The sequence below is a fragment of the Daldinia vernicosa genome, assembly GCF_022497035.1.
Source record: "Daldinia vernicosa strain CBS 139.73 unplaced genomic scaffold F5Y00scaffold_2, whole genome shotgun sequence".
NCBI lineage: Eukaryota > Fungi > Ascomycota > Sordariomycetes > Xylariales > Hypoxylaceae > Daldinia > Daldinia vernicosa.
Window position 1 is genome coordinate 491,567 of NW_025953918.1, and position 25,323 is coordinate 516,889.

Consider the following 25,323-nt stretch of genomic DNA (forward strand, 5'->3'; position numbering starts at 1 on the left):
AAGAATATGAAGGGGCCGCCAATGGCTTTTGTTCAAAGACCCAACAGATAAAAATAAAGATTAATCTCATCAACGCCATGATTGCGTGTAGACTCAGCTTCTAGCTACTTCCAGGCTTTGCTAAACTGCTAGAATTATCCTTTTGCTTGGTCTTTCATATCTAGAGAATACAGCCACTGTACGTTCCTTCGTAAAATATCTAGCCCCTGAGCAACAAGTTAATCGAAGATCTAAACTCCGAGTACGTACGACCTTGGTCATGAAGGTACTAGGATGGAAGTACGATGACTAGTGTACAATACAACGTCGATGCTCCGCTGCCCAACAACGCCCCTCTCCTTTAGCAAACTTTTCTATACGGAGATTAGTTCGGAACCGAAGATACGTTACCATCAGATTATTTGGAATTGCAGCCACTTTCTATTCATATCTATCACTCGGCCCATTTGCCAGTACTACCATTCGGATTTGAAGCGTTCCGTTTCTCGTATTTCCAAATAATCTTGACCTTAGTTCCTCTCTTATTTGGCTACCACTAAAGGACTGTACGGCTAACCACTGTAGTACAATCAAGATAGCTACATGCATAACGCTTAGTATCCAATTATCCAATTTAGTTTTGTAGTTGACATATGTAATACATGCATTATGACTATTAGGTACTACTACTGCAGCCAAATGGGGGCCCGACGACTATGCTACACAAATCAGCCCGGCCCAGGTGCCATTACTAGTGTACATACAGATGGATAACGAGGATAAAGACGGGAGTAAGTAGGTACCACCATCCACTACCGAATATCCCCGGACTCATATCGCTTTCTCTGAAACGTGTCTATACGTCGAGGATATACATTAGACATAAACTACCCCAAGGGTTATAGCGCTAAGGAGATAAATATCGTTGTGAACATTACGCTCGATCCTGGCGTTGGTACATCGCCGGGATTTGCTACAATAAAGACTACTTAAGTTATTGACTGGGTCCAGGTGGAGTGGTAGGATAAGACATGGACATGGATAAAACTTCGTTATCCTATTAGTCCAGTATTATCATCCCAACAAGTGATAAACTAACAATTTTCACATCATAGCTCTCGAGAGTACATAGAGATGCAGTTTAACGTCTCCACATGATAGGTGTTGTACATGGCAGGTTTAGAAATGATATTCCTAGCAGAAAAAGGAGGTGCAAGCAATGACCTTGACCAGCCTGCCGCCGGGATGCAACAACAAGTACTATATCTCTTAGAGGTGTGGGCTTACAATATTGCCTTCGTATTGTCCAAATCAAAGCTAAGGCTCTAGGAAGTTGGGCTTTGCCACATAGATATCCTCTCCTAAAACCAACAAATCATTAGGTAGATTGTAATTAATAGAGTGTGGGAACCTGAATCTCTAATGCATTAATATTATTAGCAATAACATTGATCATGCTTGCGTCTCCTTGGCTCCGTCGTGGCCACAAGAGCGACAGCATTAAAACCTACATAACCTAATATAAGGCCATATCGTGTACTATTATAGTAATACAAAACATAGGACGCGTAGGAAGCACGCCCATTCAAAATCATGAAGTCACCACATGCCTTTGTTAAGAAGACGCAGGCTATATGCTACCTATTCCATTCCATCGCCGTCCGAGGTCACACCCATACGGGCCGAGACTCGGGAACATGAATCAAGAAACAATTTAGCTCTAATTTTGAGGACACGCGCGTCATCCAAAACAGTGACATAGTCGACATCGTGCATATTATTGTGGCGCGTCGTACTAATACGCCTCCCCCAAGATGTCTCGGCCTCTGGCACTGCATTAGAGGGTCTCGAGGATATGTATCACATAAATTAGTTCCGATATCTATTTTATTCTGTCAAACTAAAGAGCAATATTACGCTGAGGGGGAACACCGTCTTCGGCGGAACACTCTCCGGCACTTCATAGCCAATACGCAGATGGGCTACAACTTGACAGAGCTTGAACTAATCATTTGGGTATTAGGTAGGCAGTTTGACGCTACAGACTGCATAAGATATAACCAACTAGAATGAGAGACATGGCAGACTAGGTACTAACCCTAATACTCCCGAAATCAATAAGATATGCTCAACAGTTAAGGAATTTCCTATGTTAATCTGACATTGCGACTTGGCTCAAGTGCATAATACTGCCCCTAAGCTAGCCTGATTATTGCGGAGGTTCGATACCTTTAAGGGGTACATAGATCCCTATTTTAATTAAGTTTATACCGTGTAACGATGCAAGTGAAGATAGTTACCTGACAATAATTTAATCAACCTATAATTGTAGGCAAAGTCTTAGTAGTAGAAAACTGTAACGATTCATTCGTGATTGTCTAGACTTTACGCATGAATGCGATTGCCTTCCAATTCCTGTTCGAATATATTCCGCGGAGAAAACGTTGATCGACTAACTGAAAGTCTCAGATAAAGTGAGACGCCAAGTATCTCGCCTCACGGACGGTTCCACCTCAGTCGAAATGTCTCCTAGTAAGACAAAACTAACGGTACCTACATAAACTTAGTGAATTCTCCGTTAAAGCCTATCGTGAATTATCTGAATCTTGATCGGGTTTTATATACCTACTTAGGATATCTACCCATACGGATAGAGGCGCCTCGAGATTGCTTAGTATCAACTTGTTAACATACTCCGATGCTTATTTCAGGAGGCTGGTATATACACCTATTTATCAGATACAGTTTCTGTCAACAAGAGCAACTAGCATAACTAGTAAAATCAAATATTGTCGTCGCTAATACCTTGTTATAACATGGGTATAATTAGGTAGGTAGGTACCCATATAATAGGGGAAAAGGAGGCCCTCTCAACCACCTATTATTCCAGGCTGACCAAGATCATTATTTTCTTGAATTATCCCTGAAAATTGTTCCCGAAAAGTATAACAAACTTCCGTCAACATGCCAAATAAGATAATAGCAATAGTACCAATTAGTCTCATTATACTAGCAAGTGTCACCTACTATCAACCTCAACCGCCTCGTATCTCTAGTATCATTGTCTCTTTGAACGTTGTTTCTTTCCTGTTTTATTAATGTCACTGGCACCTAAAACTCATCTGGCCTGAATAGATATTGACAGCATTAAGGACCATGAATTCAAAGTTGAAACCTTAATGTCTGCAAATCCGAGCAATGAATACGGAATAGAAAATAAACTTATGGGGATACCTGCCGAAAAAGTCCATCTTTCATGTTATTCGCCAATCAGAGCAAGCCACTCTTGATTCGATACTAGCAACGGGTAAGTACCTATCAGTACCCACTTAAGAGGGGCTTATCTTATCGGGATTATTTGCTTCAACCCGTCGACTCATTAGGTACCTTTCGCTTTTCAACGAGGGGCAGAGTGACTCTTTAAGCTGATCCATCAAGAATTTAAAGTCGAACAAGAATTTAAAGTCGAATTAAGCCCAACGTAGGTACGAAGTCGAATTATCGAAATCACTACCGCGAGGACCGAATAGTCGCAACCATGGCGGACCTAGCAGAAAGCACTGCTAAGCTGCAGCTTGACGAGGAGACGGGGGAGATGGTCTCTAAGGCAGAGTTAAAGAAACGGTTAAAGAAGCGCGAAAAGGCGAAGGCTAAGGAAGCCGCAAGAAGTGAGGTGAAGAGCGAGGAGAAATCCAAACCGGCACCGAAGCCCAAAGCGACCACAGAAGAACCAGCAATCGATCCTAACAATATGTTCAAGACCGGGTTTCTTGACGAGGTCTTCAAGATCAGACCTATGAAACCCGTTTTCACTCGTTTCCCTCCCGAGCCCAACGGTTTTCTTCATATAGGACACGCAAAGGCCATCGCTGTGAACTTTGGTTTTGCTAGATATCACGGAGGCGAGTGCTATCTTCGGTAAGCGATCGAACACGTCGAAACTGAGGAATATCGCGCCATGGCTTACCTCATTCGATCGATAGTTACGACGACACCAATCCCGAAGCCGAGGAGCAGGTCTACTTCGATGCTATTCTCGAGATGGTGGAATGGCTAGGATTTAAGCCCTACAAGATTACTTACTCGTCCGATAACTTTCAGAAGCTCTACGACCTCGCCGAGAAGTTAATAGGACTCGAAAAAGCCTATGTCTGCCAGTGTAGCGATACTGAGATTAAACTCCAGCGTGGCGGTGAAAAGGGAACTGCTGGTCCGCGTTACCGCTGCAAGCATGCTGAGCAACCCGTCGAGGAGAACCTGAAGAAGTTTAGGGACATGAGAGATGGAAAGTACAAGCCTCAGGAGGCCTTCCTCAGAATGAAGCAAGGTTCGTCTACTAGTTACGAAGAATGTTTGTCTTAGATTATACTGACATCTTTCCAGAGTAAGATATTCATTAAGAGCATAGTGCCGACACGTATAGTAGCTAATGAACCACAGCATCACAGACGGCAACCCGCAAATGTGGGACCTAGCAGCTTACCGAGTCCTTGATGTAAGTTTCATCTTTCCAATGGCTGGTGATTCAAGGGACTTTTGGGAACACCATAGACCCCCAATCCACAGCCTAGTCTCATATAAGTAACTGGTCACGATTACTGACTCTCGGTCTGAAGAAACCGCATTATCGCACTGGAGATACCTGGAAGATCTACCCAACTTACGACTTTACACACTGTCTGTGCGATTCATTTGAGGGCATCGTGAGTATCCATACATGAATGACATTGGCCGACTTCGGTTGCTTACATACTACCTAGACCCATTCCCTATGCACTACGGAATTTGGTACGTAACCTCGCGCGTTAAGGTCCTAGCTATCTGCTTGGTGCTTCTTGACATACTAATTTGCCGATCACTAACCATTATGGATAAAGTCCAAAGCCGAGTCAGCTACGAATGGCTAAATAAGACCCTTGGAGTATACGAGCCGATGCAAAGGTGAGTTTTATGTTATATATAGGAGATTTTTTTCGTTTAAGTGTTTTCTGTCCCAGAAACATGCTGACACATCTATAGAGAATACGGTAGACTGTCAATTTCTGGCACGATCCTCTCGAAGCGTAAAATCTTGAAGCTCGTATCGGAGAAGATTGTACGAGGGTGGAATGATCCTCGTCTTTATACGTTAATCGGTATCAAGCGAAGAGGTGTTCCACCTGGCGCTATTCTAGAATTCGTCAACGAGCTTGGCGTGACAACTGCAAACTCCGTCATTGAAATCAAGCGTTTCGACCAAGCTATCAGGAAGTACCTGGAACGAACGGTGCCGCGGCTGATGCTTATTCTGGATCCCATCCCTGTAGTTATTGAAGATGCCGACGATCTCGACGGGAAGGGTCTTGCGTTTCCATTTAGTCCGAAAGACCCTAAAATGGGCTCCCACGATGTCACATTTAGCAAGACTATTTACATTGACCGCTCAGATTTTAGAGAGGACGCAGATCCATCATTCTTCCGCCTTGCTCCCGGAAAGGTAAGAAGCTATTCTAAGCCTCCGTAGAAGTGTACCCAATGCTAACTCAAGATCCAGACTGTCGGACTTCTTCAAGTACCGCACCCGATAAAGGCAGTGTCATTCACCAAAGACGACGCGACAGGAAAAGTTACTGAAATTCGGGCAGTATTTGACAAGGAGACAAAGAAGCCGAAGGCGTATATCCAATGGGTTCCAACCGAGGCGGCTGGTACTCGAAAAGCGGAAGTCAGAATCTACAACTCGCTGTTTAAGTCCGACAACCCCAATGAGGCGCCAGGGGGTTTCTTAAACGATATCAACCCGGACAGCGAGGTTATCTACCCGAACGCGTTAGTCGAGTCTGGATTTGACGAAGTTAGGAGGAGGGCGCCGTGGCCAGAAGCAGCAGGTGAAAGCGAGCTTGGTAAGGGAGGACCCGAGAGCGTCCGTTTCCAAGCGATGCGCATCGCATACTTCGCCATGGACTCTGACTCGACCGACGATCGTATTATTCTCAACAGAATTGTGGCATTAAAGGAGGACGCGGGAAAGAGTTGAAGTATCCAATGATAGCTGACTCTTGATACCGGGAGAATATTGGGGAAATGGGTAGTGCAGTGCCTGGCTCACACGAGGAGGTGTAAGTTCGTCATAAAGGCCGGCCGCAAGTGTGATAAATTAGGTACCTGCTTAGTCCACTTCCAATCCGTTACGCAGGCCTAGTTTCTATCTTAGGTGCTTTTACTCGTCGATAGCGTAGACTAGAAGAAATTCGCGTATTTGCTACTCCTTAAGCAGCTATGATATCCATAGCCTCTTCTTTTGGAGCCAATAAATTATATTTTCCCCAAGGTCCTCGGACTAATACTATATTTTAGATAATAAGTGTACTCGTTGCAGCATAATGTCCGCCAAGTTGGTGGTGTTGTGGCGGTGCAAGCTCGAGGATGAATGATCAATCTGTTGAATGGCAAACTATTCGCCACATTAATTTATCTGCTCTCAATCCTATACGTATTATACTTTAGTAACCTAGAGATCATAGATCATATCTATAAATCTTAGTCTAAAGCCCTTTTTATTCTATTGGTATGTTTTATTTGTCCATGCTTGATTTCTCATCATGGAGACTCTTCCGTCCTACGAACGCGCAACCACCGCTCCGGACTTGTTGGATTTAGTCGCATCGTATATTCCGGTGAAAGATTGGCCTCGATGTTGCTTGGTAGACCGCCGATTTTATCGCCAGTTTGCGCCCCGTCTCTGGCAAGATCCTTTGGTAACTATAAGATGTCTTGGGCTACATCCGAATGACGGTGGGTGTGAAGTTTTTCTTTGTTTTCTTCTTCCTCACTTAACTCTTCATGCTTCGCTGTTATACTGATACTATATTCTTAGACTTGGCGTGGTATCGCCGTTTTATTAATAGACATATCAAGATTGCTAGGCTCAAAACTCGGTATTACGTTCGCTCCTTGGACTTTCGGAGCTTCGCACTACGTGCATCTGGGCTCTATTCCTCGGAAGCCAGCGAACGAGCCATCTCGGAGAGTTTCAAGTATTTACCCCAGCTATTTCCAGGTCTAATATGCCTCTTCGTGGATGGGCACCCCGAGCTTAATCCAGAGTCTTTAGCTACCGTTACTCGCACATCGTCACAGTCTTTACAGCTACTCGATCTAGCCCGCTGCCCTTATGAGCTTACGCCTAAGTTCTTTAGCTCCAACCTCTTTAGGAGCTTGGTCTACTTGGACATGTCCTTCACCCCAGGTTCCGTCAAAACGGCAGTCTCGTCATCTCTAAACCCTGATGCGCTTCCAGAACTCTGTGTATTGAGGGTTGCAGGTAGAGAAATGGATAATCTAACCGCCAGCTTGCTGTTTCGATCATTCCGCCGCCAGCTATGGAGTCTCGATCTAAGCAACAACAAGCTCGGGGATGGAATAATCGATGACCTTGTGGAGAATTGTATCTCTCCCTCTACGTTCCATACGGACGCACACTTTGACACCGAGGGGAGATTAATTCTACCAAAAGACATCGGCAGTCGAAAATATGGACCTTTTGAATTCATCGAGGAGTCCGAGAGAAGTAAACACGAGCGGGACCTGGAGAGATATCTTTCAGACTCGCCTTTTTATTCTCAAAGAGCGGACCAGGCAGAGCTGCAGGAATGGCAAGCCATTCGCCCCGACGGCCTCGCACCTCTAAGACACGATGATGTGAATACGGCGAAGCGATTGCTGCTTAGTGAATCATTATCGGCTACAGCCGGCAGCTTAGATTCCAGGGGATCCGGCCTCACGCATCTATATTTAAGCGGGAACAAGTTTACGGTCTCTGGCATTGAGCGACTTATAAGGACATCTCGAGGACGACTCGAACATTTCGAATGTGATTCGTGTCTTTGCACGCCAACCAATTTTCAAATTGGCCATAACTTCAAGAGCGTAAGGATCCTAGGCTTCCCAGGCTCCGCGCCCCTATTCCGACCGGTTATTTCCTCGGCAATCCGGTCTCTACGGGTTCATCATTCTCTCGTAACTCAAGTCCCATCCATTTCCATGGAAGGACTCCCATCCAAATCTGCAGTACACCTTGCAGAAGGCCAGTTATTTAAAAGTATACGTCGCGCCTATCCTCTGTCCTTTGCTCCCGATACGAACCCTCGGATTACCTCTCTTACGCTCACCAATATCCCAGCACGTTCCACAGGCCCAGTAATTGAACAACTGATTCGTTTTATAGATCTCGCCTGTGTACAGCAGAAGGCTATAAGGCACGCCGAGACTTTATTCCACGGCCGCGGCTCGTCGGTTCTAAAGGGACTCCGACATATACGACTTGAGCTGGAGCCCAACTTCTCAGACAGCAATAACGTCATATCAACAAGCAGCGACGTAGACTTCGATAAGCTCCTCGATCCCGCCCAAGAAAGCTTTAGTCAAGAGTGTGCATCGAGCTTCTTCGACGACGACGTGTCTTTTGGGATTACATCACGAAGTGCACCGAAGAAAACGCAGGCACAGCCAAGCAAAGCACCCGCCAGTGCAGAGGACTACCTGCGATGGACTTCAGGGCGATTAAAGTCGCCCCCTTACTCGGACGTTAGTTCTGAGTACATGACTTCTCACGTCGACGCCGCCGATTCATGGAGCGGGAACTTCTACTCGGTCCCCGTTTGGATCGGATCAGGGCATATCGGCCCGCACGCTGCCGTCAACGAGTACATGTGGAACGTGCAGGACGCCAACCTCCGTACGGACATTGGGCCCGCAACGCCGAACCATATTGCTGCTGGGGTGCCGCCAATGACTTATATCTTCCACGCGGCGTGGGAGGCCATGATAATGCCCAAGAGCAGCGCCATCCGAGAACTGGCAAAGAGTTCTGTTGGGTTTAGAGACGTAGCGGGGGCTATCAAAGAGTACCGTATTCGAACGAAGGGCACGGAGGAGCACTGGGATGGTAAGCTTGAACTAGTGCGGACGGGGTGACCTAGTATAGCACGGCGCTCTTCTGTGATCATGCTATTTGGGTTGAGATATATTTTATGCGTTTTTATTTTAGTGAGCTTCCTTTTGTCGTTACTATATCCTAGGTCGGTAGATACCCTTTCAGCCTCGAAATTCCTATAGGAAATATGTCCGAACATATGCATGCATAAAATCGCTCTCTGAGTTCTCAAATGCCTACGCAAGATACCTGCTCATTTATCAAGCCAATTTTCCAGGTACAAATGGATGTCCAGCACTAAGCCCACCGTCGACAGCCCACGCTTGACCATTTACGTAGCTAGACTCATCACTACCGAGGAAGAGAGCGACGCGGGCGATCTCGTCGGCGGTACCGCCTCGCTTCAGCGGGTTCAACTGGCCGATCTTCTTCTCGGTGCCGCGAGCTCGCGCAGCTTCGAACGTCTGACTCGTCATCCCCGTCTCGATCAGCCCGGGGCATATAGCGTTGACGCGGATACCCGTGCCAGCTAATTGGTAGGCGATGGTCTGGGCTAGCGAGATTACGGCCGCCTTGGACGCTGCGTAAGGTGTCGTGCCCGCATTAGACCGCAGTCCAGCCACTGACGCCGTGCCGATAATACTTCCCGATGGGACCGGCTTCGAGGGCGAGGTCTTCTGCATGGCGGGCGCGGCGTACTTGGCAGCGAGGAATACGCTGCGAGTTGGCGAATGTGAGCACGTGTCTATCATGTATACTGATATGGCCAGCTCATTATAAGTATAATAGAGAATAAACAAACCTAGCTACGTTGGTATCGAAGACGCGCATGAATTCATCCTTACTAACATCCGAGAATAGCGCATATCGACCAACAACGCCCGCGTTCGCGAAGAATACGTCCAGCCTACCGTACGTCTTTATCGCATGATCCACGACTTCCTTAACAGCCGCCTCATCCGCGGCGTCAAACTTGCGCGCGTGGACGTCGACGCCGGGGTATAAGGTCTCGATCTCGCGCTTGTGCGCCGCTAGATACTTGTCGTCGAAGTCGCAGATATACACGGCTTTAGCACCGTTCTCGGCAAACTGGTGAGCGCTCGCCCGGCCAATTCCTAGCACGGAGTTTGTTCCTGTAATTATGACGACTTTTCCTTGGGCACGGGGGCCTGCAGATTTGCCGGCGGGTTTTTTGATTGCTGGGAGTGCATTGGGGGAGGAAGAGGACGACGACGACGACGAAGACGCGGAGATCTGGTTTCCCAGGGCCTGGATCCTTTGTTTCGCGGTGTCGGACATGGTTAGGTGCTTGGAGAGTCGAGACTGGCAAAGTAATAATCTAACTGGCAACGAGGGAATTGAGCATCAACGCAATATTAGCATATTAGCATGCTCTTCCAGGGTTGGGATAGATGCCTTGTCCGCTTCGCCATTCTCGCTCGAAAAGCTGTAGGAGCCGAGTTTGACGTATTTGTATTTCTTAAGCGGTAAGGAGCCGAGGTACGGATCGCGGTGCAACATCGATTGCAGTAGCGCGTATTACCCCAACCGCCCCACTGCCCTTACCCCAGACGTGTGTTTGCTACCGTGCATGCACTGTATTTTAGCTGGGGTAACCAAATAAATGGTACGTACCTCTTGTATAAGATGGAAATATGTTAGGTTAGGTACGTTAACATGGAACTTGCCTCACGCCATGAGCAAGAGCATCTTGCTCATGTTCATGGGTCTGAATTACCACGGGAAGCTCTGAACCTTATGTACAGTATTATACCATTTTTACATTCATAAAAATTGACAAATTAGAAGGTACGGATCCGTACTCTAGAGGCACATCTTCGATTGTAAATGCGCAAGTTTATCTTCTTATTTCCTCGCTACTTCGCAGACTTACAGTCATTGGCCTTTCAGTAATGGGAATTTACATAAACCCAAACCAGTTAATAAATCAGTTAATATGACAATCTTTCGACTTTATCGAAAGTTCGTTCTGGCTATCGTGTGCCTAATCGCCATCTTAATCACCTCGACGCGCCTCACCAAGTGGTCGCTTCACAGTTCCTCGCTCGGATTTTCGTCTTTTCCACTCGAATACAATCCCAATCGTACCAACTTGTCCAGTTCTGTCAGCACTACTAATCATGCCGGCTCGACGACGTTGCCTCTAGTGAGACCCTACGAGCCATCATGCAAATACTTTCCCAACACGTCTGATATCCTCGTTGTTGTTAAGACCGGGGCCACAGAGTCATATTCCAAAGTCCCTACGCAACTCATCACCATATTAAGATGTCTTCCGGAATTCCTGATATTCTCCGACATGGAGCAGAATATCGCTGGGTATCACGTTCGTGACAGTTTGGACTCTGTACTCGATCAAGTCAAAGAGAGGAACTATGACTTCGACCTCTACCTCAAGCAGAAGGCTTGTATTGTCGACCAGCAGAGTTGTAACTTATACAGCGAACGAAACCTCAAGTTTGAAGGATGGAGGCTAGATAAATACAAGAATATTCATATTGCTGAAAAGACCTATCACTTACGCCCAAATTATGATTGGTACCTGTTCATCGACGCTGATACGTATGTGCTCTGGCATAATCTCGTCCAGTGGTTACGAAAGCTCGGGGATCCTTCCAAGAAGCACTATATTAGAAGTATAGCACTTCTGAATAACTTCGCCTTCGCACACGGTGGTAGCGGATATATCCTATCGCGAGCAACGATGAGGGATCTTGCCAGAGATCACCGCGGCATCGCTAATCAGTACGATACGAAGGCTAGAGTATCTTGCTGCGGCGATTACCTGTTGAGTCTCGCCTTGAACGAAACACTCGGCATTGGAGTTAAGCAAGCTGTAAGAATTCCCAAACGACCTAATACCTACTTGGCCAGACTACAGAAGGTTACCTAACACAATCGTAGTGGCCGACGATAAACGGTGAGAAACCATATACCATCCCTTACGGACCCCGCGAATGGTGCCACCCTCTCGTAACTATGCACCATATGGACTCGGAAGAGATCTCCTCGTTCTAGGATTTCGAGCAGCGATTCTACCAGTCCCGAGGCGTGCCTCGTCCTATCATCCGGTTCAAGGACGTATACCACGAGTTCGTCGCGCCAAAGCTCATGACCAAGCGTGACGACTGGGATAACTTGAGCGAGGATGCGTTATACCTGGACCCAGAGCATAGCGGGCGCTATCCGAAGTGGCAGCGGGATAGCGCTAAGAAGCCACACCAGCAGATCCGTGCCGCGGCCGTCGAGCTAGATGCGCACAAGTCGTTCGAACACTGCCGTGAGCTATGCGACAGCAATCACGACTGCTTCCAATTCTCGTACCGTGCGGGAGCCTGCGCATACAACAGATCCTTCCGGCTTGGTAAGCCAGCCCCGAAGGTGGACAACGAGGAAGAGAGGTGGGTAAGTGGCTGGAAGATCGAACGGATTCGCGCTTGGGTGGAGAGACAGGGGCAATGTAAAGAGCCCGTCTGGCCTAAGATATAATCTGTATGTGGGTATATGTGAATATGTATAGTCGGGCACTCGAAGCACGAGTTCTTTTGATAGGGGAGGTGCTTAGTGGATGCTGATAGTTCTCTAGAAGGGAATTCAAAGTTCAACTCGACGTGAGCTTGACGAGTGCTGTAAACTTGGAGGCTCATATAAATCGACCGTGTTAGCCGAGCCGTCGTATTGTAGGGTCAAAGTCTGCTTCTCTTGAGAACTAAATATTGCTTATCCGCATCTGCAGTAGTTATTATATTCTTCATTAAATTCATTGAATGTCAAAGGTCTCACTCGCAGCATTGCTCTGGCCGGGGGGTCCTGGATGGTGCCATCTTTTATCGCTTTGTATTTGAATATAAATATGCCTTATGATTATCCCTTACATGCGATATACGGATTATTTTATTAATATTCTCATGAAACTATTAGCTTCGGAGATAGGATACAACGATAGTAAGTTGAAAAAGAATAAAGAGTACGGTCGCCTGTGATATATGGCCATTTAATACCAAAGTCTGTGTCTCGCTACGACTGTACCATTACGTCAAAGCCAGCGGTCTATAAACCGTTCGTTGATGTCATATAGTCAGGGGATAGTCGATGCAAACTGGTGGATCATTCCCTATGCGGCTGAGGAGCATCTTCTACCCCTTGCTTCGAACTGCCGCTCTCTCGGTTCTGCCAATATTAACATGTCCGAGACAGCCCGAAGTAAGATGCGTATCTGCGGTGTGAAATCATATAATATGGAATTAAAAATCAGCAACTCTTATATACGAGGAATATATTTCATCCATAGTTTTATATACAGTTACATATCTCATCTCATATATCATCATCATGTACGAATTGCCTCGTGGAGGTATCCATAAGAGCTTATAAGATTACCTATTTTTGCGTTCGAGACGGACTGTCTTTGAGTCTCATATTCTTATGTCATAATTCCACCTCGTTCTCATATGCCCTTCACCTTTCCCCAAGACATACCATTTGATCATCTCATACTCTCCAGTCATGGCTACCTATATATACGCCTAACAATATCCGACGAGCTAATCCGTCCCATCCGACAGAACACAATTTCATGACCTCTCCTCGCCCTGAAGCCTCCTTCCTTCTACGGTATATATGTACCCTCAACCCGCAAGCTTGGGTCCACCAGAGGATGAAAGGAACTGAGAAACAAATGCCCATGACGGGAATAAAAATGGTCTAGGTGGTAGTGAATAAAAAGGGGAAAAGAGCTGTGGTATCTAAAGGTTCGTTTTTGCCTCCCGAAATGATATCCCCCGTTACGATACCTTCCACAAGACTTATATAAAGATAACGTATAATAGTAGGACACGAAAAAGTGCAATGAATTATGTGGACAGGTAGATAGGTAATAGATAGGGAGAGAATGAACGGGGTTAGACATGCATCAGGTATATAAATGTGAGCCATCCGCATCTATCCCATCCCCGAACTCTACAATTCCCGGTCTTTCTAACGTATAGCACATACAGCGCTAGCTTGCTGCATGTAGTCACGATTGTAAGCGTCATGACATCGTCGAGTCCCCCGGGAATAGCCATGTGCTATCGCCCGGGAAGTAGTCACCGAACCAGCTTAGCATCTCGGTGCTCTCGAAACTCGTGAGGTGCTGCCCGATATCCGTCTCGTTGTCGTAAGTTAGTAGGTGTAGGTTCGATGCCCCGCCAGGCCCTAGGTACGAGTACCCGCTGGACGCAAGTCCGCTACCGCTCTGCGCGAAGTTGGACGGCCCGCCCTCCGATGCGTTCGACGACTGCCCTCCGATGTTGTTCTGGCTCGGCGTGCTACTAGCTGGCGAGTCGTTTGTAGGGTAGCTGCTTGTTCCCGATTGATCGTAGCTCGTCGACTGCTGCGACGAAGGCGTATATAACGCCGGCGGAATATTCATGGAGACCTTGCTAGGGTCATCTTGACCAGATAGGCTCTCAAATCTCAGATACGAGGACTTGTTTTGAGTTGATGCACCTCCCGAAACTCGGCGAGGGTGGCTAATCGAGTGCCGCAAAGCCGAGGTGTTTGGCTGGGGATAAGCGGGATGATAAATAGGCGTGGTAGTCTCAGGAAGGCTCTGGCGTATAGGGTCATAAATCATGTTTCCAGGTGGAGTAGGTGCAGAGGTTGGCGCAGCGGATGTGGGGGCTGTCGACGAGATGACCGGAGAGGGCATGATGCCATTAGGATTGACCGGGTTTTGGAATAGAAGCGTCAAGCTCGAATTAGGAGAGTTCGTCGTACCCGTCAATGACCATGCGAGAGGAGGTCCGTTATCGGGAATTGGCGATGCGGGATAGTCTATTTTGTTTGCAAACCTACTGATAACGCAGGACTGGCGGTATCGTCTGGCACTCTCGTATTCTTCGATCGTGTATGTCTCGCAATCCCATTGGCCGTCCAACTTCTGGTCCAGGGCAGTGAGGATATATCGGACACCTCCCCAGTAAGTGTGCATCTGCTTCAAAGCTTTATAGCATGCTTGGTAGTTCTGGTTCGCAGCGGAGGCTAGGAGCAGATGCCGGGAAGCTGGACCCGAGTCGATCACAGCTGAGCCGCTCTTGTTTGTCTGACCTCTAGATTCGGGGGGCGGAGTTGTATCCCTCGAGCCGGGCTGCGACGAACTAGCTCTCGACTCCCTAAGAAACGCGCATGCTGCAATATAGATAGGTTGAGAAGTAAAGGGGTTACCGATGAAGCACTTCGGATCGACTAATTCGGCGAAGGCAAGGATGTCGGCGATCGTCTTCGCACTGGACATAGACAGTTCTCGACTATGCGTCTTTAACTGGTGCGCCCGGTTGATAGTACCCTCTTTCGTTAGCAACGTTGGCTGATGCAAGACGATGATCAACGCGTGGAACCAGAAGTGCAGGAGAATGAAAGTTGTTCCCTGACCATTTTTTACGTGAGCTTGGAAATTATTAGCATCAAACCGGAGGCGCGGGTCCGTCCTCTGATGAAGTCTTGTGAGTTCGATTTCCATTTGGGCAAGCTTGTTCATCTTGTCTTGCGTGAGGTCTTGAGCATGCGTAATATTATTGAGCACATCTGAGACACGGCCATAAAGATTAATAATCTGCAGCAGCGACGCGTTCGGATCAGGCCAGCCAGACATGGGATCAACAGAGGACCTTGGAAGCTGCAAATCGAAGTCGCTGTCTCGAAGAGAAACTGGTCGACCGGTGCCAGAGGAGATGGCACGGTCAAGGAAGAAGACAGCCCAAAATGTGTCGATACGTTCCTGTTCAACTTCCTTTTGTTCTTCTGGACTGAGGACGGTACCGTCTGCGCCCTGCTGGTGCTGCTGGGAATAATCTTCGCTCGACTTCCTATTGTAACCCCGCGCGTACCAAACATCTTTCTCGCCCTGATATCGCACGCCATCTTCTTTACATAGACCTAAGTCGATCGCCATACGAATTGCTATTCCCAAATACATCCATAGGGCGCTGTCCTGGTCGGCACCGAAACCGTCATACGCCATCAATAGGCACGCTTGGACAGCAGAGACTGTCGGGCATGGGAAAGTATCGACGGTAGCCGCCTTAGCTCGCTGAGCATAGATGTAGCCGTACTCCGATTTGACTAGCTTCCCTTCGTTCCATTTCCGGAACAATGGGTGGTCAGAAAACCGTGCTGCGAGAGCACATACAGCGTCTACTAATATCGGTTCTACTCGCTTCTCTTGAACTAATCTGGGAAACTTATCGCGCCGCAGAAAAGGGTAATTACTCCCCAAGTGAAGGAAGAATGTCTCGACGAGGTGGAGGATCAGCGGAGGTACGTCGTTTGTGTCGTTGGGATCGTAGACAGGCATGTCGTCCAAGTGGGTGAGTTCAATGTCTGGCTGCATAGAATTCATGATACCGGAGAACGTCGAACTCGCGCCGCTGGGCGAAGTAGCCGATATGGAGCTTCGCCTTCGATCTCGTACTTTGACTACCATCTGCTTGAAGCCCGGTACTATAGCGGTAGGGCCAAAGTAGCGAAAGTAAGGCACCCGGTGGCTCTCGTTGTGGAACTGGACTGGCGAATGGCCAGCCTCGCTAAAGCCGCCTTCGGTTGAGAAGGAAGGATTTCGCGGATTCGGCGGTCGACCCATGGGCTCGGGGCGCGGTGTTGGCTGCGAACTTGGCTCTTCCCAGTTTATATTTTCCGATTTCATTTGTATATCAGGGTTTGCAGAATCTTGAACAGGTTCGGACGCGCGGCGAGCAGATTTGGGAGAATCATCGGGTATATCGAACTGCTTAACTCCGCTTCGGTTATTTTTCAACTGCTTGCGATCGAGTTCCAAATCTTCGTCGGCGTATTCGTCTTCATCGGGACCACCATCTTTCTTGCCGCTCTTCTCGATACTATCCGAATACCCTAGACAGTCGTGTCCATTCTTGGTACATGTCGAACAGGTAGGATGTTCGCCGGCGCACCGTGTTTTTCGCCTGCGACAGGTGAGGCATCTGCCATCAAGAAACGGGTGTCAGCTGAGACGTTCGCGATGTCGCAACCCCTGAAGTCGGGACTGAATTGGCGGCGGGCCTGCGGGATTCCTGTGAGGATCATGACGAAGAACATAAGAAAAGGAACCAAAAGAAAAGAGTCGTCAATTACCCCCGGCGTAATCTACGGTTCAGTCCCTTCCCCCGGGTCCTCCCAGATTGGACAAAGGAATTCAACGATACTTACGCAGCGTTTATCCTTCTCCTCTTGGTTGGTGGTTGGCCCTGGTTATTGACGAAGCGAATCTGCTTAGGCGCCGGCAGCGGATCGGGTCCGTTGCTGTTGAGGAGGGTCACCATGACGGCGGTAATGGTCCGGGAGCCGGAACGGTTATGACGGTAATAACGATAAATAATAAATAACTATAATATAAATATAAAAAAAGACAAGAATAAGAACAGTAACCGTAAACCTTATGAGCACGAGCTGTGTGTGTTAGGAGCCTCGAGCTGCAAAGAAAGACGAAACTCTACGGTGGCGGGCAACCCCAATGCTCGACGTAAAGGTTCTAGGTCTCCATGGACGAGAACGTGCTCTTAATTTTTTTGTGGATGCTTTCGTATCTTTCACTCTCACGCGCACACATATGCCAAATGGTGGGGTTTGTCTTTTTCTGTTAATGGACCATTCCGCTATTATATGACAGTAGCGCCGCACGAAGTAAGATAGAAAAAGAAAGCCCAAATTCGCTAGTATAAGAAAAAAACGCGATGTTCTTAGAAACTAGGGATTAGGAGATGGACTAAGAAGCAGTAGTTTTGGGGCTCGGAGCTTTTGGGTCTGGGCAGACCTGGAAAGCCTGGGGGAAGGAACCGGGGGCTATGTAGTAACGTAAGAAGGTAAGATGGTAGAAGGAATCCTCCGCTGCGGGTTTAATGTCGTACGAAAAATATAGATCACGGAACTTGTTAGCGAAGGAAATAGCGAGCCAACGGGATTGAGCTAGTTTAGGTAAACTTTATTTTTTTCCTTTTTTTCGTAGTTGTTGCCCGCGTGCGTGGTTTGGGTTTTCTTAGTCGGGTGCGATTGTACCTCAGCTGAATTCAATGGAGTCCAAGTAGTTGAATGGATGAAGGTGCAAGGTGCGCGCGCATTAGTTGGCTATCACACCGCGAATGTGAATGTGGGGATGAAGGCGAGAGCAGTGACGAGGGGCTGAATGCAACACCTTTTAGAGGGGCCAGCTCAACAATCATTGCTTCTACCGAATACCTTCATTCCAACAAGCTTCTCGCTGAAGCCATAATCTCCCGAAGAAAGTAGAAAACAGAAAGAAGCAACTAATGAAAACAAATAAAAGCTAATAAAATCCAAGTCGGTGTATAATAATGATACCGCAGCTAAAGTCGCGAGACAATGCGTACGTAACCGGGACCGCCGGGAATAATCGAGACGTAGGTAGGAAGAGAGTTGCCGATAGCTACAACTTGATGCATGTACATATGCTAAGGTACCTAAGGTTAATAATAACGATACAGTGAGAATCCAGAATCCAAAAGTCGAAGTTGGAGTCGCGTTGTTTTTGTAAGTCGGGTCTATCGAATTTTGGGGAATCGCTAATAATAAGAACGCCAGGACCAAAGCTGGATCCAATATGGTGGGAATGCGGAAAATATCTAAGAGTTATGTGGGCTGGGTGGCTAGGCTGGGCTAGGGAGAAGTCGTCAAGAATATTAATTAATAAGATGACAGGATGGGAGCCAAGCTTAACAATGGATGGTGGTTATGATCGACTTTGAGATTTGCGGGACCGCGGGGTCTGACAGATACAACGTGGTCTGCGTGAACATCCATGTGTACCTAGAGACAATACATAAGAAAGGGGGGGTATTTGACGGGATAGAACGGCTTCGCTTCGTGGTATTAGTTACATACAAAGAATATTAATAGGTGCTTATTATAGAGATATGAATAACACGTGTATAACTATCTTAAGTATACATTACGGATATAAGCTACTACATATGGATCTGACTCGATATATAAACGTACTTCTTTAAGTAGACTAAGGAGACTTTTAGTGATCTACCTATCTGACGATGTTACCCCCCCAGAATAAAGAATAAACGGGATAAAAAAGAAAAGAAAAAACCCGCCCCCTCTCATACACCAGAGTCCAGACGCCCCTCATCGGATACTAAGATACTTCCATCTCATCTCATCTCATCATCAATTACGCCCCCCCTGTATCTTCTACCCTATCTTACCCCATAGACAAGCTTGACGTATGATAACCTTACTATATAAATTTGGTAAATCAATTGGTCTTCTCATCCTACTATTAACGACAAGCAAAGCTCAAAACTCTCTTACACGAAGATAAGACTTGAATTGAATTGCATTTCGATCCTGGCTTGTGGCACCTAATACTATACGATATTATTATCAAAACGTAACGTACGTACACGCCGTTCGTCGCTTGGTCCGACGGCCTTCACCCATCTAGCCTTAGGTAGGTAGCTTGGTTGGGTAACATTGGTGGCAGCCGGATATGATTCCGTATTTATCTGGGGAATACTGCAGCGTCTCCTTTCGCGTCTGGTTATAATGACCTTAAATCTGCTATCATCCGTACTGGCTGGTTGGATCGTTGGCCTCCTCCGATTGACTTGACGCATAAGCAACCCCCCCAAATCCATCACACGGCAGATCGGTAGAAGCCTGAAGGATGCTACCCTTGGTAACCCAAGCTACCTACCCATGGCATTTTTGTGCGCAATTCGGGGATTCCCACATGCGAATCAACCATCGTTGATATTAGTGATATTGGTATCAGTAGAGGGCTTGGCCGACCGCTTGGTACGGTGGTGCCACCGCGAGAGCCCGCCCACGCATTGGAACACGCAAGAGCCAAGAATATGAATATGCAAGAAATTCAGAGATATTGCAGATATTGAGGCACTTATAATATTCAAATAAGCGTTGACATCAGATGGAACATCATCTCGTCCTCCCCTTGTGTTGAAGGTATTTCCTGCCAGCATAATGTCCCACGCAAAACGACGGCACCAGGTCTGAAGGCCCGGGGCATTGTCTCCAGAGAGATGGCCCGTATAGATAATAGCCTAAAAATGTTGTAGACGAAACCAAATCCCTACATCAACTCCCAAGCTCCTTGTCTTTTCTAAAAGCCGGTGCTATACCCGTATCAGTCCCAAGGGTGTCAAGCCATTAAAGTACCTTCCTCGTCTCCTCCCTCTCTCGCTCGATTAGTGCAGGGTGTTGGTTACACGAATCCGTATGGTCGTCTGCATCTAGCCACTTTGAAGTATTCAGTGATTTGTCCCTATATTCCTAAGAAACAGTATCACAAGCTACAGCGAGGCCATGTATAGGCAGGTGAGGGCACTGTCCATTTCTAAGCGTTCGGCTGGTTACGATGTTTGAAGAGTGTGCCTCTGTTCATCCATCAATTTGATAGAATGAATTAACAAGTCGCCCCCGGCAAGGGGACGGGGTTAGCTTGATAGTAATCGATCAATGGCGCCCATACCTCGCGACGCCGTTACAACCCTATCTCGAATGTTTGACAGGCTCCGATGTCAGCCAAAAACGATACTGACTCCCATCTCGGCGCTAATCTGCCTCCATAAATCGGAACCATAAAGTCCAGAGGAATCGTCGTTTATATCATCCAACCTTTTCCAGACTTCTTGGACGATATTCCAAGCCTGGCCTATGTTGGTCATACCTTGGCGCTGATCAATCCCGACAAACGCCTCCTGGGCGAGTGCCCTGTCTTCTGCGCTTACCGCCTCGCACGCGGCTACAAACAAAGGCCACAACAACGCCCCCATAGGTCCTCGATGAGTGACTGTTCCAACGCAATGTATGAGTGCCACGTGGGCATGCTTTTGTACCACCTCACGACGTGGCGAGTACCCATATATAGTACGATAAAGATATACAAATGCGCTATGACGGTAGGCTAGGGAGTTGTGCAGGGTGGATTGGAGGCGTTGTTGCTCTGGAATCTCTTCTCGACCGCCAGAGCCTCTCAGCACTCCATTCTCAATAATGACATTTGGGGGGAGAAATGGTTCCCATTGCGTCAGAGCGGTCTCGATAGCCTGCGAAGTAGTTTCAAACTCCATTCTGAGGACAGCGCTTTTGGAGGTTTGATTTTCTTGGCATGCTTTTTCGATATCGTTCTTGAGAGAGAGCAGGTTAGATAGCCGATGCATAATAGGCCACAGGGTAGTAGCCATTCCAAGTAAGCTATCGACGTTGCTGAGAGGAGACACCGCTGGAGCGTCCAAGGGAGGAAATGGTACAAGACAGCCAGCAGCTGGAGCCGTTGAAAGAGGGGCCGATCCTAAAGAGAGGGCCGTAATAACATCGTAGAATCGGAAAGCCTTTGTCTTATTAGTACAGTATAATCGTCTAGGACCTGATGACGGTAACCTACACGTTCCAAGAAGAGGCCGGCGGGTGTGGACTCTTCTTGGGAAGAAGACATGATAGTCAGGGCTCCCTTGAGATGTCCGTCTACTATACTTGTCCGCCCACGCTGGACAAGCTGCAAATTGGTAAGCTCGTGTCACGTAGATCTCACATTGACTATACAGATACTTACTACTTCGTAGTACACTAATAGCATGATGGCCGCAAGGAGTTCAGTCTTATCAACCTTCCCTTCCTGCTCAATTAACCTAGCCAAACCTTGAATAGCTCGATTGTGAAAGTATAGCGACTTTTCTGGTGTTGAAATCCCGCGGTACTCCAAGTGGGCGCTTGCTAGTGCGTATACGGCATTCATAATAGGGGCGCTTTTAGAGGAGAGCGGCAAGACCAACTGTTGGAACGGATTACCGGACTCCTCCCGGAAGACTATCAAGTGTGACAGAACATTGCAGAAGTGGTCGACCAGGGCGCGCCGATTGGGACGATCCGAAAACTCTGAGAATACTGGCAGGACAAATTCGAGCGTTGGGGAGCCGACGGGGCAAGGAGCAATCATAGCGAGGTCTGGCTGCAGAGATCGCGCCTGGGAGACCACATTGATGCTTGAATTCCTCCGCACCACCTCCTGTACTTGATCCCCATTATCTGCACCGTCGTATTCGTAAGCCGTAGGGCTGACATCGACTGGGGATAGCGCACTTTCACTAAAGCTCATTGGAGACATGTCGTTAAACTTGGTATCTATAGGACTGAGGCAATCAGACTCGGAAACACCATCAGCCGTAGCCTCTTGCCACTGATCATCATCTGGGATAGGTTCGCGCGCCCTCCCGTAATCTTGTGTAAATCCAGAATGCGAAGGATTCTTCTTTCTCCGTTGGCGCGGTCTCACTGCCTCGTAAGTGCATTGAAGATCCTTTTCGATGCATCGTGCACATCGCGGTAGTTTCTCATCGCATTTCTTCTTCTATTCCCCCGCAAAGTAAATCAGAACAGCTCTTCAACTCAGGTGTATAGTAAACAAGTTGGTTTATAGGATGGGAGTCGTACTTTCTCTTTGCTGCATTTATATCGAAAAATTAGCAATTTCGGCGACAGACGAGCGAGAAACGAAGATCAAGACATCACATACCAAAAGGTGCAACCTATCAAACCGAATTTACAATCAGCTTCGAGTCTGAGGCAGAGAAGGAATTGAGTAGGGAAAGGGGGGCTATGGAAGCTAACTGACCTGCTCGAGAACGCCTCTTCGGCACCTTCGGGGGCGCGACTTTAGTGTATAGCAACATATCGCCAGCTAGCAACAAGCTATACTATGATTCCTTCATATTTCATATCGTGTCTCGTAGCTTGTCGTAATACCCCCCACACGGACTCATTACCCCTCAGATTAGATGCTGCTCAAGCCAGAATGGCTGAGGCGTTATTCTATCGTCTGTGTACCCAACAATCTGAGATTAGAGCAGTATGAGATATAGTAACAGAGTAGATTGAGAGATTGGTTAGAGGAGATGGTGAATAGAAAGGAACGGGGTAGAAAGAAACAACAACCTAGGTAACATAGTCCGATCTCAGTTTTCGGCCATCATCGTGACGTTGTGGAGAAAAATGCAGGTCCGTAGCCTAGTCAAGAAGGACGGTGACCGGAGACGGGTTCCGAAACGGGTAGAAATGAAGACATCTGACAGTTGGAGTCCTTACCTAGGTACCTAGGCATTTCGGAAATGAAGTCTAGAACTACTAGAAGCCCCAGGGTTAGTGCAGTACCTGTAGCAGATCCAAGTTCTAAATAGACCAGGGCTGCTATGTAAGAGAGCCAGGATGGAAACCCATCACGAAGCAAATGTGGAGAAATTTGACGATCGACAGAATCAGCTTGCGGGGTTGCGGTTTCTGTAGGTACATATTGAAGTGATCCTTTCGCTTGATTCTTCTTGACGATGAACCCACAGTCAGAGCCAGTCTAGAGCTACCAGGGCAAACCCAAGACCTTGTTACATAATAGTCCCGACGAGGAAGATAGAGATAGAGGAAAAGGTCAAGCCTAAAATCGACGGAGACCCGAATTGAGCCTCACTTATTATCCTGAATTAAATAAACGCCCTTGTCTGGTCGATACTTATACCTCGTGACTCCGGCACACGTTACGGGCGAGCTCGAAAAGAGTTGCTTTACGGAGCAGCACTTGTACCAACCGTACACAGTAGAAAGGATGCCACCTCCTATCGAGACGAGATGATTAATAACACGGACGGAAAAGGAAGATATGAAAGGAGAGGCGGCCGTCTATTTCCGACCTCTACGGATTAATGCAGCAGAGTACCACCTAGTTATACAGAACTCATTCATCTTGAATTCTATAAGACACAATACGTCTGATTCAGGGTGATTGGCTGTCTGTACCTAACCGCTAGATAAATACTTACCTACCTCCTATGTATCTAACCGACCTACTTTAGCAGCTCGCTAGACTAGACCTTGGGCTAGTGTCACCATCACGAGGTTTGAAGCTGGCGTGATGAAGATGGGGCATGATACTAATACTTGTATCGTTTTGTAAGTCGGAACAAGCCGTCTTGTTATCTATAAATTCTTGATGGTTAATAAACCGATTGCAATTTGAGTAACACACTTCTTCAAGAAAGTATAACAGGTAGTCAATATATCTAATGTAAATATAGTACGGAGTCTTCGCGGCGAATAATATGTTGTTTAATTAGTCCATGCTCGTCTCTGCCAATGCTTAAATATAGAAATAGAAGTAGAAATAGAGTCTTACATTATACTACTGTGTTTTATCGGTCGCACAAGTGAACCTAAGAAAAAGTTGGGGTATTTCCTTGCTACGAGAATGTCTCGGGTATTTATCCCGTTATTCCATGAATGATTATTCGACGCTCAAGCCATTGTGCGACCACGCAGACGTGAGAATGTGGCACAATCCAGTTACCAATTACCTCAGCAGCCTCCATTGCCCTAACTAACTTCGATTAGCAGGCTATCTAGGACCTAAGTAATGACTAACTAGCGCCTAGGTCATGTTAGGTACATCTTTCTAAACTTTCATCTCATCCATCATCTTACTGTCTACCATCTACTCAACAATCAATCGCGTATATTTCATCAGTGTAATACCGCATATCGCCAGAACAGGTTATAAATCCAGGCTATCGGCATTCTTCTGCCATGCTACACGCATGTTAATAAACACCAAGCCATCAGCCCTAGGACAAGGTCACCTGCAAGTAAAAGACCACATCTGAGACCCTATTTAAGACCAGATGCTCCCCGGTCGCGCGAAGTTGATAGGCTTTTAACTCGATAGGCTTTAACAAGCCGGTATCTAGTAAGACATCGTCACATACGTAAGTAGGTCTTGGCCCGTTATAAGGCTTAGCATATATTATAGGATCTGGGGTAAACCGGCAAGAGTTCATCTATCAAAACTGCTCACCATGCTGGTTATAGCCATTCAACGCGAACAAACAGACGCCTGCAACGCGCAAATGCTTATCTAGGTAGGTAGGCAGAGAAGTCGTACATACCAAGTCGTACGTACTAGAAGTAGCGGACATCCATATTTCCTATATTATACATTTGACCCAATCATGAGCGTCCCGAAATCGACCCCTCGAATCCTCGCGGCCGGGATGTGCATTTCTTGGGGGCCAGCCATGCAGCTGGGGAAGCTGACGTTACACCTACGAGACACACTCATCAAGTTGAATGGCGAGTTCTCCATCTGCACCTGATAGAATGGATAGAACTAACTGCAGTTGGAAAACTCCATCCCGCTTTTTGCTGCAGGTCAGCGGCCAAGACACCAGCGAATATCTTTTGACCTCCACCTCAGAATCCCATCTCGACATGTCCATTCCCCTCAACCCTTGTCTCAACCCTTGTCGTCCCAGAAGCGTATCGTGTCGATCGACTCTCTTCTTAGTTTCTCACTTGGCGTGTTCATGACTACAGTCTGATGGGACCAT

General features: G+C 47.2%; 6 protein-coding genes across 6 annotated transcripts; 3 read left to right on the top strand and 3 right to left on the bottom strand.

Annotated features, from left to right (window-relative positions):
* The first annotated feature begins 3,374 nt into the window (after positions 1-3,374).
* Positions 3,375-6,288, top strand: F5Y00DRAFT_223598 (glutaminyl-tRNA synthetase). Its single transcript, XM_048005899.1, has 7 exons — positions 3,375-3,897; positions 3,963-4,306; positions 4,428-4,474; positions 4,596-4,686; positions 4,857-4,920; positions 4,999-5,455; positions 5,513-6,288. The coding sequence occupies exons 1-7, from the start codon at positions 3,518-3,520 to the stop codon at positions 5,993-5,995; spliced, it is 1,866 nt and encodes a 621-aa protein (XP_047869723.1). The 5' UTR covers positions 3,375-3,517; the 3' UTR covers positions 5,996-6,288.
* A 156-nt stretch (positions 6,289-6,444) lies between these two features.
* Positions 6,445-8,969, top strand: F5Y00DRAFT_223599 (uncharacterized protein). Its single transcript, XM_048005900.1, has 2 exons — positions 6,445-6,753; positions 6,836-8,969. The coding sequence occupies exons 1-2, from the start codon at positions 6,561-6,563 to the stop codon at positions 8,932-8,934; spliced, it is 2,292 nt and encodes a 763-aa protein (XP_047869724.1). The 5' UTR covers positions 6,445-6,560; the 3' UTR covers positions 8,935-8,969.
* F5Y00DRAFT_223601 (NAD(P)-binding protein) lies at positions 8,970-10,406 on the bottom strand. Its single transcript, XM_048005901.1, has 2 exons — positions 9,696-10,406; positions 8,970-9,610 (listed from the first exon to the last, which is right to left on the bottom strand). The coding sequence occupies exons 1-2, from the start codon at positions 10,190-10,192 to the stop codon at positions 9,154-9,156; spliced, it is 954 nt and encodes a 317-aa protein (XP_047869725.1). The 5' UTR covers positions 10,193-10,406; the 3' UTR covers positions 8,970-9,153.
* Positions 10,407-10,517: 111 nt separating this feature from the next.
* Positions 10,518-12,500, top strand: F5Y00DRAFT_269178 (glycosyltransferase family 31 protein; the record flags this gene model as incomplete). Its single annotated transcript, XM_048012390.1, has 4 exons — positions 10,518-10,524; positions 11,062-11,750; positions 11,819-11,887; positions 11,933-12,500. The coding sequence occupies 4 exons, from the start codon at positions 10,518-10,520 to the stop codon at positions 12,401-12,403; spliced, it is 1,236 nt and encodes a 411-aa protein (XP_047869726.1). The 3' UTR covers positions 12,404-12,500.
* A 900-nt stretch (positions 12,501-13,400) lies between these two features.
* On the bottom strand, positions 13,401-17,232 carry F5Y00DRAFT_269185 (fungal-specific transcription factor domain-containing protein; the record flags this gene model as incomplete). Its single annotated transcript, XM_048012391.1, has 2 exons — positions 13,401-16,893; positions 17,120-17,232. 2 exons carry the CDS (start codon positions 17,230-17,232, stop codon positions 13,947-13,949), a joined length of 3,060 nt encoding a protein of 1,019 aa, XP_047869727.1. The 3' UTR covers positions 13,401-13,946.
* Positions 17,233-20,023: 2,791 nt separating this feature from the next.
* On the bottom strand, positions 20,024-23,209 carry F5Y00DRAFT_60056 (fungal-specific transcription factor domain-containing protein). Its single transcript, XM_048013874.1, has 6 exons — positions 22,569-23,209; positions 22,470-22,482; positions 22,388-22,397; positions 21,510-22,304; positions 21,342-21,452; positions 20,024-21,288 (listed from the first exon to the last, which is right to left on the bottom strand). Exons 1-6 carry the CDS (start codon positions 22,624-22,626, stop codon positions 20,476-20,478), a joined length of 1,800 nt encoding a protein of 599 aa, XP_047869728.1. The 5' UTR covers positions 22,627-23,209; the 3' UTR covers positions 20,024-20,475.
* Positions 23,210-25,323: the final 2,114 nt, after the last annotated feature.

Coding starts and splice junctions, on each gene's coding strand:
- F5Y00DRAFT_223598 (XM_048005899.1), top strand. CDS start 3,518: ATGGCGGACCTAGCAGAAAGCACTGCTAAGCTGCAGCTTGACGAGGAG. Junction 4,921..4,998: donor GTATACGAGCCGATGCAAAG/GTGAGTTTTATG, acceptor ACACATCTATAG/AGAATACGGTAGACTGTCAA. Junction 5,456..5,512: donor TCCGCCTTGCTCCCGGAAAG/GTAAGAAGCTAT, acceptor CTCAAGATCCAG/ACTGTCGGACTTCTTCAAGT.
- F5Y00DRAFT_223599 (XM_048005900.1), top strand. CDS start 6,561: ATGGAGACTCTTCCGTCCTACGAACGCGCAACCACCGCTCCGGACTTG. Junction 6,754..6,835: donor TGGGCTACATCCGAATGACG/GTGGGTGTGAAG, acceptor CTATATTCTTAG/ACTTGGCGTGGTATCGCCGT.
- F5Y00DRAFT_223601 (XM_048005901.1), bottom strand. CDS start 10,192: ATGTCCGACACCGCGAAACAAAGGATCCAGGCCCTGGGAAACCAGATC. Junction 9,611..9,695: donor TTCGATACCAACGTAGCTAG/GTTTGTTTATTC, acceptor GCCAACTCGCAG/CGTATTCCTCGCTGCCAAGT.
- F5Y00DRAFT_60056 (XM_048013874.1), bottom strand. CDS start 22,626: ATGTTGCTATACACTAAAGTCGCGCCCCCGAAGGTGCCGAAGAGGCGT. Junction 21,453..21,509: donor TATTAGTGTACTACGAAGTA/GTAAGTATCTGT, acceptor ACCAATTTGCAG/CTTGTCCAGCGTGGGCGGAC. Junction 21,289..21,341: donor CCGGCCTCTTCTTGGAACGT/GTAGGTTACCGT, acceptor AATAAGACAAAG/GCTTTCCGATTCTACGATGT.